This window comes from Palaemon carinicauda, chromosome 29, assembly GCF_036898095.1.
Source record: "Palaemon carinicauda isolate YSFRI2023 chromosome 29, ASM3689809v2, whole genome shotgun sequence".
Lineage (NCBI taxonomy): Eukaryota > Metazoa > Arthropoda > Malacostraca > Decapoda > Palaemonidae > Palaemon > Palaemon carinicauda.
The window spans coordinates 88,866,517-88,879,918 of record NC_090753.1 but is presented as its reverse complement, the minus strand read 5'-3'; the positions used below and the strand labels follow the sequence as shown (position 1 = coordinate 88,879,918).

The following is a 13,402-nucleotide window of genomic DNA, read 5'->3' as shown; positions in this document are numbered from 1 at the left end:
TTAGTCTCCTCCCCAGTCACTGATCCTTTTAACTTTATATATTTCCGTTTATTTGATATATATGTTTACTGATTTTTGCTTGTAGTAATGTGCTCACATTATACGACTTATTTCGCAATTATAACCTTTTGATGTAGGGGAGAATTGCGTGCTTCAGGTAGAAATCAGTTTTATTCATGCCTAATGTGAAATTATTGAAAAATTCGATTTCAGTGAAGTAAGTGCAAAAACAGAAAGTCGTAGTGATAAAGTGATAATTGCACAAAGTGTTTTGTTAGTGTTGCGACCGAGGGTTCGTCTGTTCGTGCTTGTCGTTCACCTAGTCCGATACCTCTTTCAGGCTCCCATGCTACCAGGGAGAAGTAATGTCGTAGGACTTATGGGGACGAGAGGCTTTAACCAACGAACAAACGTTCCCTCTATGGTATCGGGCGTGTCTAGCAAGATCGCCCCTACCATAAGACGAGCGAGGCTGTTTTTCTCCTCGTCATCCGAAGGCTTCTCGCAAAAGAAATCTTGGAGCAAAGTTTCTAGACCCTTAAAGCGGAAGTCAGTCCATTCAGGACAGGTCCAGCGTCCTGGCTGTAGCCATGGGGACAGCTCTGACCCTTTGCAGTCGTCGGAAGACGATTCGCCTATTAAACGCAAGGGTAACACGGGGTCCGAGGGTCGCAGTAAAGGCAATGTTTTGCCAACACAGACGTTACCGTCGTCTCGGCCCGTCCCGACTCCTGTTGATCCTAAATGGGTTGTCCTGCAGGACATGCAGACTAAGCTTGCCTCCCTTATGGAGAAGTATGACGTTGAGCAGGTTCACGATGAACCTTCTCTTTCGAGTCGCCGTTACACTAAACGAGACTGGCCGTCAGCCGCCCAAATGAGCATTTACTCGTCCGTTTGACGTTATGAAACGTGATGTCGGTAGTTTGTCATGTCAGTCACATGACTTGGATCCTTACTCGCTGCAGTCCCGTGTTGACTTTCAGCCGCTGCCGCAGCCTCGTGTTGACGTCCAGCCGCTGCCGCAGTCTCGTGTTGACGTTCAGGACGCTCGCCAACCAGCTACAGTTGCCTTGTTTTGACGTTGAACGTCAAGCACCGCAGTCAAGAGTTATTTTAACTGCTCTATCTAGGCAGTCAAGGCAGTCTCGACTTGACGTCGAGCGTCCTCCCGCACCTTTTGTTGTTGCTGGTCAGTCCTTTAAGCAGTTACATGACGTAGCGTCCTTGACTGCTACTGATGCTCTTTTGCGTGTGGACTCTGCTTTTCAAGCATTGCCACCACGGCTTGAGACTCGGCAATTGTCGGACGAGGTTCCTTCAGATGAGGAAGTTGCTGATCCCCCTCCTACTGATATTCCCTTGGGGACTCTGTCAGACGGAGAGGAGCCTAAAGCTGCTCAGCCCTCTATGGACTTTAAATAAATCATGCTGATTTTTAAGGATCTTTGTCCGGATCATTTTGTAACTGCTGCTCCTCGTTCGCCTAAACGTCAGAGTTTACACTAGGCCTAGCTACTTCGAAGCCGTTGTTTTCTAAGCTAGTGCTCTCTCGCTCTTCTAAGAGAGCTTTACATTTGCTAGGCGACTGGTTGATCACCAGGAGGAGTTTGGGGGAGACAGCCTTTGCTTTCCCTCCTTTTAAACTGGCTTATAGAGCGAGCGTCTGGTATGACACGGGAGAAGTTCTCGGCTTGGGAGTTCCTGCCTCTGCCCAGGTAGACTTCTCAAGCCTCATAGACTCTCCCTGGCGCCTGGCCATGAGACGCTCCATGATTTTATGGTCGGCTTCAGAGCTAGACCATCTCCTGTTAGGAGTTTTTCGAGCATTTGAAGTTTTGCTGTACAATTATGTCATGCAAAAACAAGGCTTCAGGGATGGCTCCAATGATCTGACAGCCACGTTCTCTGCAGGAACAAGACTATCAGGGATGGCTCCAATGATCTGGCAGCCACGTTCACTGCAGGAGTACGTAAGATGCAAGTGCGCTCAATGTGTTCATTGTCAAGACAAACTTCACAATGAAGTATACCAAGCTGTCTTGACAGCATTAAGGGAAGGCGACTGGATGGTCTCTCTCGACCTTCAGGATGCATACTTCCACATCCCGATTCATCCAAACTTTCAACTACATCTGAGGTTTGTGGACGGGAAAGTAATGTATCACTGTCGAGCACTGTACTCCGACCTCATTCCTGCTCCACTTGTTTTTACAAGGCCCTTGCAAAATGTAGCAAGCTTTCTACATTTTTTTTTTTTAGGATTCAGAGCCTCCCTTTATTTTGACGACTGGCAAATCAGGGCGTTCGTCATTATATCGCTGTCTGGAGAGCCTCTAATGGACATTAGACCTAACCTAGGAGCTAGGTCTCATAGTGAACGTAGAGAAGTCGTAACTTACAGTATCCCATCCCAGACTATTCTTTTTTTGGGAATGGAGATACAGTGTCTGATTTTTCGACCCTTTTCGTCTCCCGCAAGAATGGAACAAGCTCTGTTAAAAGTCCTTCACTTGCAAGAGAAAAACAGTTGCTCTGTAAGAGTTTGAACTAGCCTTGTGGGAACTCTTTCATCGCTGGAGTAGTTTATCTCTCTGGGGAGACTCAACCTATGCCCTTTTTTATTTCACCTAAACATTGGAACAAGGAGAAGGGCTTAGTGAGTATCTCTTTCCCAATCTCCAACTCAGTCTAGACATGTCTGACTTGGTGGGACAGCAACATCAGACTTCGAGAAGGTCTTTCTCTTGCGATCAAGAACCCAAACCATGTGTTGTTTTCAGATGCAGCGGATTTGGGTTAGGGAGCTCCACTGGACAGTCTGGAAGGCTCGGTTCTTTGATCCACGGATCAGAAGGAACTTCTTTTAAGGCAGTAACATCTCTCCTTTGGCGAGATTTGTGCAGAAATGAATGTCTTGGCGGACGGCCTCAGCAGAAGAGGACAAGTCTTCTCCATGGAGATGGGACGTTGCATAAGACTGTGTGCGAGAAGCTATGGATGACATGGGGTCTACCCACCATAAATCTTTTTGCTACTCTCTCTGACAAAGAGGCTCTCGACTTACTGCTTTCCAGTTCCAGATCCAGAGGCAGCTCACATAGACGCTTTCCTGCTGGACTGGTCTCACCTGGACGTTTATGCCTTTCCACCTTTCAAGATCCTAGACAAGGTGCTGCAGAAGTTCACCTCTCATGAAGGGACCAGGTTGACATTGGTTGCTCCACTCTGGCCCGCGAGAGAGAGTAACAGAGGTACTTCAATGGCTGGTAGACGTTCTAAGGAGTCTACCTTTAAGGATGGATCTCTTACGGCAGCCACGTAAGGAGTCTTCATCAAAGCCTCCCCGCGCTTCGTCTGACTGCCTTCAGACTATCGAAAGACTCTCAAGAGCTAGAGAATTTTCGAAGGAGGCAGCCAGAACGATTGCGAGAGCTAGGAGAGCATCTACCATTAAGGTCTATCAGTCGAAGTGGGAAGTCTTTAGAGACTGGTGCAAGTCATCATCCATTCCCTCTTCCAGTACCTCTGTAGCCCAAATTGCAGACTTTCTCCTACATCTGAGAAATGTTCGCTCCCTCTCAGCGCCCACTATTAAGGGCTACAGGAGCATGTTGGCGTCTGTGTTCAGACATAGAGGCTTAGATCTGTCCAATAATCAAGATCTCCAAGATCTCCTTAAGTCCTTCGAGACCTCTAAGGAGCGTCGTATGGCAACTCCTGGATGGAACTTAGACGTGGTCCTAAGGTTCCTAATTTCCGACAGGTTTGAGCCATTACATTCAGCCTCCCTGAAGGATCTCACCCTCAAGACGCTTTTCTTAGTGTGCTTGGCTTCGGCTAAAAGCGTCAGTGAGATCCATGCCTTCAGTAGGAACATCGGGTTTTTCTACAGATAAAGCCACATGTTCACTTCAGCTTGGTTTTCTTGGCCAAAAATGAACTGCCTTCTCGTCCTTGGCCTAAGTCATTTGATATACCTTGCCTGTCAGAGATCGTAGGCAACGAGCTTGAAAGAGTGCTGTGTCCAGATTAGAGCTCTGAAGTTTTATTTAGCTCAGACTAAATCCTTACGAGGTGGATCTGAGGCTTTGTGGTGCTCAGTTAAGAAGCCTTCATTGCCTATGTCAAAGAATGCTTTGTCATATTTTATTAGATTTTTAATCCAAGAGGCTCATTCTCACTTGAGTGAAAAAGATCGTTGCTTGCTTAAGGTTAAGACGCACGAAGTAAGAGCTATAGCAACTTCTGTGGCCTTTAAGCAAAACAGATCTCTGCGAAGTATTATGGATGCGACCGTTTGGAGAAGCAAGTCGGTATCCGCGTCATTTTACTTAAAAAATGTCCAGACTCTTTATGAGGACTGCTACACACTGGGTCCATTCGTTGCAGCGAGTGCAGTAGTGGGTAAGGGTTCTACCACTACATTCCCTTAATTCCAATATCCTTTTAATCTTCTCTTGAAATGTTTTTTAATTGGGTTGTACGGAAGGCTAAGAAGCCTTTCGCATTCTTTTTGATTTGGCGGGTGGTCAAATGTCATTTCTTGAGAGCGCCCAGATTAAGGGTTTTGATGAGGTCCTGTTGTATGGGTTGTCGCCCTAGATACTTCAGCTCCTGGGAGTCTTTCAGCATCCTAAGAGGATGGCTGGGCTTCGTCAGGAAAGCGGACTAACAAGGCAGAGTAATCGTTAGAGTCAGCTTCCTTACCAGGTACCTATATTTATTTGGGTTTTGTTATGATATAACTGTCAAAAACTCTAAGCATATACGCCGTAAACTGTATTAATACTGGTCTCTACCCACCACCATGGGTGTGAATCAGCTATTATATATTCACCGGCTAAGTTTAATATTTAAAAATGATATTTTGATTATAAAATAAATTTTTGAATATACTTACCCGGTGAATATATAAATTAAAGGCCCCCCCTTCCTCCCCGATAGAGACCCAGCGGGATGAGAAGAACTGGAGCTGTTTACATGTATATGCGGTATCTGGCCGATAGTTGGCGCTGGTGGGCACACCCGCTACCTTCATGGCGATCGCTCGCGAGTTTTTGAATTCTGTCGAGCCGTCGGAGACGTCAGCTATTATATATTCACCGGGTAAGTATATTCAAAAATTTATTTTATAATCAAAATATCATTTTTCCCTGCTCTAACTAGTAATTGTTCCAACTACAAACCTGACGCTATTTATTAGGGATTATCTTTCGGTGAAGCTGGAAGACTAGCCATTAAGACTTTTAAGCGAGGTAGCAACTACCCAAAATGCTAGTTAGTGGGGGTAGTGAGGAGTAGCGTGGGTTGCCGATTACCCTTCTCACTCACGCACCAGTGAATCCGAATTACTTTTTTCTTTTGGCTTGAGAATGGACGTGTCTGATCTCTCCTCTCAAAAGACTTCTCCTGGAACTGTAGCGTGGGGCCCAGAGGGGTCCTTTTCCTGGTCCAGCCGAGGTAAAAATTCTGTCTTCCCCAAGGAGGCAATCTCCATCTCCAGGCCTCCCCAAGGAGGACATCCTGACTTGTCGGCTGTGGGGAAAGAGCCTCCTTGGTTTGACACCCTGGTCAAAGCCGTCAGGCAGGCAGTGGTTGACAGAGCCCAGTGAGTGCAGAGGTTTATGCTCCCAACACAGCTGGCCAAGCAGAAGTCGGCAGGGGCTTCTATACCGAGGAGTTCCTTGGAGAAGTCAGTTTCCTTCTCCTCTTCTGTTTTCCCAACGGACCCGAGGAGTTAACCTGTTTCTAGCAGGGCCCTGGAACCACCAAGATTCTCTCGCTCAGCGGAAAACCACTTGGAGCTGCAAGAGGGGCTCGTAGTATTCAGCAGGACTATTCTCGCCTTGAGTTTATACCGATCCTGACATCAAAACAGAAGAGGAGGATGCCAAAACAGACTCCTCACGCCGACCTTCACTATTCTTGCTCGAGCATGGGCATAGTATCTTCGTGAGAGATATCGCTCGTGCCTTACTTCAGGCCCTTGCCTATTGAAGTTGTGCCACAGGAGCTATGTCCTGTCTCCAGACCACCACTGGAGGACAAGGAACCTTCTGCAAGAGATTCAGACTTCTACGGAACAGCAGGCACCTTCAAGACCTTCTTTGTTGGAGGAATACCTGCTGTCTCCTAGAGAGTCAAAGGACACGAAGACGGTTCCCAAAAACTAGAAGGTTTGAGTAGCTCTCTTTCAAAAGCGAGCTAGGTGATCTTTACCAGTGGCACGAGTGTCAGGCAACACCCCTCCATTTGATGACTTCAACTCACCCCAGGCTCCTATGGGTGAGAGCTAGCAGGTGCAGAGTTGTTCCTGTTCCTTCTGCAGCTCCTAACAGAGCTTCCAAGAAAATTCCACCTACAACAAGATCTACTTAAACAACCACATGCGAACATCTACCACAAGGCAATAGCTTCTCTTTATCTTCACACCTGGAGACTATGCAGCATCTCTTCTCACAGAGAGGCTTTTCGCAACAAGTTAGAAAAAGGATTATCTGGATACCTGCGAAGATCCTCTGCATAAGTCTACTAGGCTAAGTGGACTGTCTTCTGTGGTTGGTGTCGTGGAAGGGGTATCTCTCCACTCGTTGCCACTATTCCAGTAATAGCAGAGTTCCTTGCATACCTTTGGGAGGAAAAGTTCCTCTTGGTCTTGGTGGTGAAAGGCATCCGCTCAGCTTTAAGCTTTAAGCATGGCCTTTAGACTGAAAGGAGTTGCTTTTTCCTTTTGAGTTTCCTCTCCTCATACGAAGTTATGACCTCTTCCTTGGAATGTGGTTTGCATCTTTCGGTCCCTGAAGGGTTCTCTCTATAAACCATTACGCCAAGCAACAGATCGCCACCTTACTTTGAAGACATGCTCTTACTTGCATTGGCTTCAGCCTAAAGAGTTAGTGAACTTCATGGTCTATCCTACGACATCGCCCATTCAAGGGCATGGGGGGAGGTGACACTCGGCTTTGTCCTCGATTTTATTGGTAAGACTCATCTGGGAATAGTAGATCCAAGATTCGGGCCCTTCCAGACTGGGAGTCTTCGTTCTGTAACCGATGATCCAGATTAACTATTAATTTGCCCAGCGAGGAGTTTGAGGTACAATATTACCTTAAACCCACTGCAGCAGCTCGCCCCCGAGTGTCAGCACTTCATCAGCATGGGAAAGGTCAAAAGGAGGGTCACAAAGAACACCATCTTAGCTTGGATTCGCAGGGTCATTCACCATGCAGGGAATCCCGACCCTCCTGCTCATGGACCTAGAGCTCATGACATCAGTGTCATTGCTATGGCCCTGGTGTTTGAGTGTAACTACTCTGTGGCGCAGGTACTATATGCGGGTGTGTGTAAGCATCAAACGACCTTCACCACCCACTACTTGCAAGTCGTGACCCACACGAACATGGAGATGATGTCCATTGGTCCTGTGGTGGCTGCACAACAAGTGGTTTAGAATGCCTCTGGCTCTTTGATGGTCAAGTAGCAGAGGGTTGAGGGCATAGGTTATCCGGGATTAGTCTGGGATGAATGTGTAAGAATGACTGGCTCTTTCTTTCTTTCATCTTCCCCTCTCTTGGGGGGCAGCACCATGGGTCCTCTGCACACTGGCCTCCCCTATCTGCAGGTAATAACCATTTCCCTTGTGTAATCGAGTATAGATTTTGTACTTGTCTACGTCCCTGATACTCCCCGTGAGGTTGGTATTGGAAAACGTCTAGGTTTGATATCAACATTCCTATGTAGCTACTATATTTTTACTTAGACAGCTACATTGCTAGTTTTTTCACAAGCACAGAGGTTGCTCAGGCATTGCACAAAGTTTTTAGCGAGGTGTTAGGGTTTTTCTCAGTTACATGCGAAGCATGTACGTGAAAACCCCGGGTCAGTGGCCAAGCCAGTGGTCGTACTTCCACCCTCCTAATGGATGAGTCATTCCGAATAAATAGCGTAAAGTTTGTAGTGTTTGAACAAATAACAAATTTGAAATTAATTTGTATTTTTCCTCTCAATACAAACCTGTAGCTATTTATGCAAATTGTCCTGCCATCACCTGTCCCCAATAAGACCTACCTGGTATAAAAAATTACTTGGATTCACTGGCGTGTGAGTGAGAGGGTTAGCTGGCAGCCCCCGCTACCCTTCTATCCCCAATAACTAGCAGTTTGGTAATTGCCACCTCGCTTAATAGTCTTAATGGCTACTTTTCCAGCTGTGCCGAAAGATAATCCCTACTAAATAGCTTCAGGTTTGTATCGTAAGGAAAATTACAAATTACTTTAAGTCATGTGTTTTATGTGAAGCATTGGAAGATCTGTTATTAATGATACTTTGGGCTATTGAATTCAATTATTCTCATGTTGAGCATTTGATATTGCAAACAATGTTTTAATGATTTTTTTCATAATCTGCTATGGAATATGACCTTGAAGAATAACATTGGTAATGCTGAAAATATCTTATAGGAAAGGTACCCCAGCCTCCCACAAGAACCAAAAAAAAAAAAAAAAAAAAAAAAAAGCCTTCAATATTCCATTTATTATATCTAGATGGGCATTATGTAGGAAATTTTTTTTTTCAGGAAAACTACTGTTAGTAATTTATAAGTACTGTTATATTGGATGTAAATTGACAATACGTAAGTTGTATCAGAGGAATTTGATATTGGTGTTAAATACGTAACGAATCAGGAGTGTAGATTAGAAGACCCCTATCAGCTGCTATATGCAGATGACTCGCGTCTTAAAAAGAGGTCATTGAAATTTTGAAATGTGGAAGAGTGTACAGTAATGGAGAGGAGAGGACTGAAAATAAGGTGATGAGAAAAACAAAAACAAAGGCAAAAGTACTGTCTAGAAAACGGCCATGTGAGCAAAGTGTGGAGTGAAGTCTGTACTGTGTACCAAATGTTACAGATCATGTTACGAGAGATGCTTAAGATTACAAAATTCTCATGGTGAAATAGGTTTTGGATGTCTGAAAATAAATTTTCTATTAGATAGTGAAAAATTCTCATGAAGGTTTTGTCCAAATTGTGTTCTGGTTGTAGTTTGAAGACATAACAGAAGTGATTATGAAAGCATAATTTAGAATGTGTATTGAAGGATTTGCCTTATCTTCTCAGTGTTGAATACGGTAAATGATTCAGTCTTTTAATGCAAGTTCCTCATGATATCTGGTAATGAACGTTGTTGTTTGTATGTGTAGACTCTTGAATCTACTTCCAACCTTTTGAAATATTTTAGCTCCCTTTACAATGATTTAAATTTGGTATTATAGAGTTTTATTAACAATATAGCAATAAGAGGCTTTGTTGATTGTTCCACTTCCAATTTAGCACAAATATAAAGTAGTGTGTGTAAATACTGTAAAATGCAGAAAACTTCTTGCTCAACTCATGTCCACAAGGAGTATGAAATATGTATTATTTAAGTAAGAAATCTGCTTACAGTATATAAATTCACTGAACCTTCCTGGGGTCCAAACTGCCATGAATTCTAGTCCCTTTAGCTATTTGAAAAATACCAATAACCAACTTGTCCCAGGACACGATATCCCCGGTATCCTCATCAGGCTAGCCGACTTAATGTTCCACTTCTCATGGTTTTAGTCTGCTTTTGTATTCGAACACTTTTTAGTTAGCTTCATCTTGTGTTTAAGTCTTAGGATAATATCAAGTATATCTTTCTAGTCTTTTAAAAGAGTGATTGGTCCATCACAATAGGTGAATGTTTTGAAATCCTTTGAAATACTGTAATTGGATTTATATTTTTAACAATATATCTTTTGAAAAGGATTTACTCTCTCTCTCTCTCTCTCTCTCTCTCTCTCTCTCTCTCTCTCTCTCTCTCTCTCTCTCTCTCTCTCTCTCTCTCTCTCTCTCTCTCTCTCTCTCTCATTTTTTATGAACAGTGTATGAAAGTAATTCTTTAACAAAGAGGTGATATGTCAGCAATATCTAAAGTGTTGAAATTATATTTGTTTTCTGATTGGTGACAAATAACCATTTTTTACAGATAAACCAAAAACTAAACTAATCCCTGCCTACGAAAATAGAGTCGAATGCGGGACTGTGGACGAACTGGAGAGTATCAGACACATATCCGCATCCCTCCACATGGAAAGCCTAGCCATTAGAGAACGTATTTTGGGACCACATAATCCTGAGGTTAGTTATTCAATATGAGGGAAAGCCATCAGAATCAGATTGGCTGTCAGGTTCTCTGCTCGTTGAGTTAAAAGAGCATGATATTTCTGTTTCGGAAGATTGGTTGGGTATAAGTAGCGCATTATTAATGTATCGGAAGGTTTGTTAAGTATTTGTAGCATAATATTTTGTCTCGGGAGATTGATTGAGTATAAGTAACATATTTCATGTCTCGGAAGATTGGTTGAGTATAAATAGCATAATTTTATCTTAGAAGATTTGTTGGGTAGAACTAGCATAATATTTCTGTCTTGGAAGATTGAGTAATTACAAGTATCATAATGTTTCTCTCTCTCACAATTCAAGCTTAGGCTAGTGAAGTTTGTCAAATAGTTCGCATGTTTTTGCAGGAGAACCTGTCCTCATACAGTTTCACACATTCCCCATAGGTGCCTCACCCAGTCATATTCAGAGGAGCCGTTTTCGCTGATAACGCTAGGTTCGACAGGTGTTTGCAGCTGTGGACGCACGCGCTGAGACTAAAACAGCTCAATAAAGTCTGCGTCATGAAAGATCTCTTGAGATTTGCCCAGGTAAATATGATCTTATTGTTTTTTATAGCTAAAATTAATGATTGATGGTCACTTTCCATCTGCTGTTTCTTTTGCAATTTTTCTACTTGGCGGGCTTTCTTTCCATCTTGTCTTCATCAATTTCTGTTATGTGATGAAGAATACTTAAGGGACCCCAATAATATTTTGATAGCTCAAACTAATGATTGAGGGTCAATTTCCATCTGTTTTTTTTACTATTTTCCTACTTGGCTAGCTTTCTTTCTATCTTGGCCTCATTTTACGATCAAGAATACTACAAAGACCTCAATGATAATTAAGACTTATGACTAAATTCATTACATGACATTTCCTTATGCTTAAATTCTGTTTTGCACAGAAACTTTTACTTTTTATACTGTCTCGTTTTCTAGGTCTTCTCTCAGATGTTACACGTTGGTGTGCAGCTAGAGTTTGAGGCTGTTCATGAAGTCTTAGTAGCAACAGTCCTAGAACTCAAAAGAAATCAAGAGAAAATAGTTTTTCCAGGTCCTAAAGACGACGTCGAAACTGTTAAGGTTTGTATTAATTTTCATTTGGTTAAACAATCTTAATACTGTACACTATACATACAGAATGCACTTTGACACTCGCAGCGAATGTTTTTATGTTGAACAGGCTGACATAAGTCTCTTTTTATAGTTTATTCATGATAGATCTTATTTAATGTTGGTACTGTTCTTAAGATATATTATTTTAATTGTTCATTACTTCAGTTGCAATTTTTTTTTTTATTTTGTTTCCTGAGTGGGCTATTTTTCCCTGTTGGAGCCCTAAGGCTTATAGCATCCTGCTTTTGTAACTAGGGTTGTAGCTTAGCTAGTAATAATAATAGCAATGAGAGTATGACTACATGGGAGTCCAGGTCGGGAAACACGATGTATACAAGTTTATAAATTTCAGGATGAAATGGAGAGCAACATGATAACGGCTCTCTACTTGATCATGATTGCCATGTGTGTTGCCAAGGGTCGAGGGTCTCCGGGTCACCTGAACAGAAATAACGGGAATTATACCGGCACTTTTGGAAGCAACGGAAGCGATGAAACAAATTTAATGAGCCAAGTTGTAGATAAAGAATCTCAAATACACCGTACAGTTTATGGGTGAGTGAAGGGTTATATTACGCTTTGTTTTATCATCATGACTACTGTATATTGATACTGTATCTGTGTATTTTGTACTTAAAAGCTGATTGGTGTAGTTTTGGATCTGTTTTACATTCATGTTTACTGAAATATTTGGCAATTTACCTTTATTTTTTATTCAATTTATCAGGTTGGTTAGAGTACAGCCAAGAACCAAGTCTGGTCAGACACTACTACATTTGGCTGTCAACCCAGAAACTCCTGTGGATGATTTCCATACTAATCATATATGCAGGTAATTTGTCATTACAAGTGCTGTAGTTTTTCAGAAGGTAGATCTTGGATATCAATGTGTATCAAGCATTATTTATAGGATCTCATTGGAAAAACCATGATATACCTCAAATTTGTCAAACTATCATATGACATTAGTATTTAGAAAAATGGTCAAGTAGAAATATTTCCATAGATGTTATGTATTTTGATATTCCTGTTTCAGATTTCCTTGTGCCACTACAACGAAGCTATTGATTGCTTGTGGTGCCGATGTTAACAGTATGGACAATAACAGGAACACGCCATTGCATCTCATAGTTCCTTATCAAAAACCTGTCAGGTGGGTGTGCATTTGATCATTCTTAGTCTTTGACCTTACAACATAAAATATTGCTGGACATGTTATATATAATGCATGCAAGAAAGTTTTCCCTTTGAATGTGTCCTATTAGAAACATCCCTGCCAGACATTCTCCTGGACTGGGGTTTTAGTCCTGCTCGAGTTCGATAGTTTCTTGTAGTGTCTGCAACCTAACCATCCTTGTGAGGTTTGCGAGAATCTATAGATTTATCTGCGGAGTCATCAGCAGCAATTGCCTGGCCCTCCTTGGTCCTAGCTTGGGTGGAGAGGGGTCTTGGTAGTTGATCATATGGTCAGTCTCTAGGGCATTGTCCTGCTAGCTAGGGCAATATCACTTTCCCTTGCCTCTGCCATTCAGGAGTGACCTTTAAACAGGCATTGGTGATGTGACACATTCTGTATTTATGTCTTACAAGTCAAAAAAGTTTTAACCAAATGTTGAATCTTTTGGTGATCCTATTTGGTAATTCAGAATTTTCAACTCGCTTTTGTTGTCTCCAAATATTACAACCTTATGTAGTGCACTTAAAACATTACAAAGGAACTTTGCAATGTCTTCTGCCCTCACCTTATCCTTTCTCGCTTCCTTTCTTCCATCCTGGTGTCCAACCTCTTTTAAAATCTATTTGTTCCAACACAAATACAAACCCATAAGCTTTCGGCAAAGCTGAAAGATGAGCGATAATGATTTTAGTTAGGGATAACCACCCCAACTGCTAGTTAGCGGTGGGGTGGTAGCCGGCTACCTCTCTCACTCACACCCCTGGGCTGAGTAACCACTTTTCTTTCTGGCTCAGTATAGGATGGTCACTGCCGCTCTCTACCGCCATTAAGACATGCTATTTGATTGTTTATCAGTTAATTCTGTTTTTCTGATTCTTAAACTTATGTTTTCATTTTTATTACAGTCGAGCTTCTTTTT

General features: G+C 42.5%; 1 protein-coding gene across 1 annotated transcript in view; it reads left to right on the top strand.

Moving 5' to 3' along the window:
* Window positions 1-13,402, top strand: part of Fem-1 (protein fem-1 homolog B) — a 38,059-nt gene that overhangs the window by 21,597 nt on the left and 3,060 nt on the right. Inside the window, exons 4-9 of the mRNA XM_068352927.1 lie at window positions 10,014-10,165; window positions 10,594-10,737; window positions 11,130-11,273; window positions 11,659-11,861; window positions 12,034-12,138; window positions 12,343-12,459. Coding sequence (XP_068209028.1) covers window positions 10,014-10,165; window positions 10,594-10,737; window positions 11,130-11,273; window positions 11,659-11,861; window positions 12,034-12,138; window positions 12,343-12,459 — 865 coding nt within the window. The remainder of the gene's footprint in view (window positions 1-10,013; window positions 10,166-10,593; window positions 10,738-11,129; window positions 11,274-11,658; window positions 11,862-12,033; window positions 12,139-12,342; window positions 12,460-13,402) is intronic.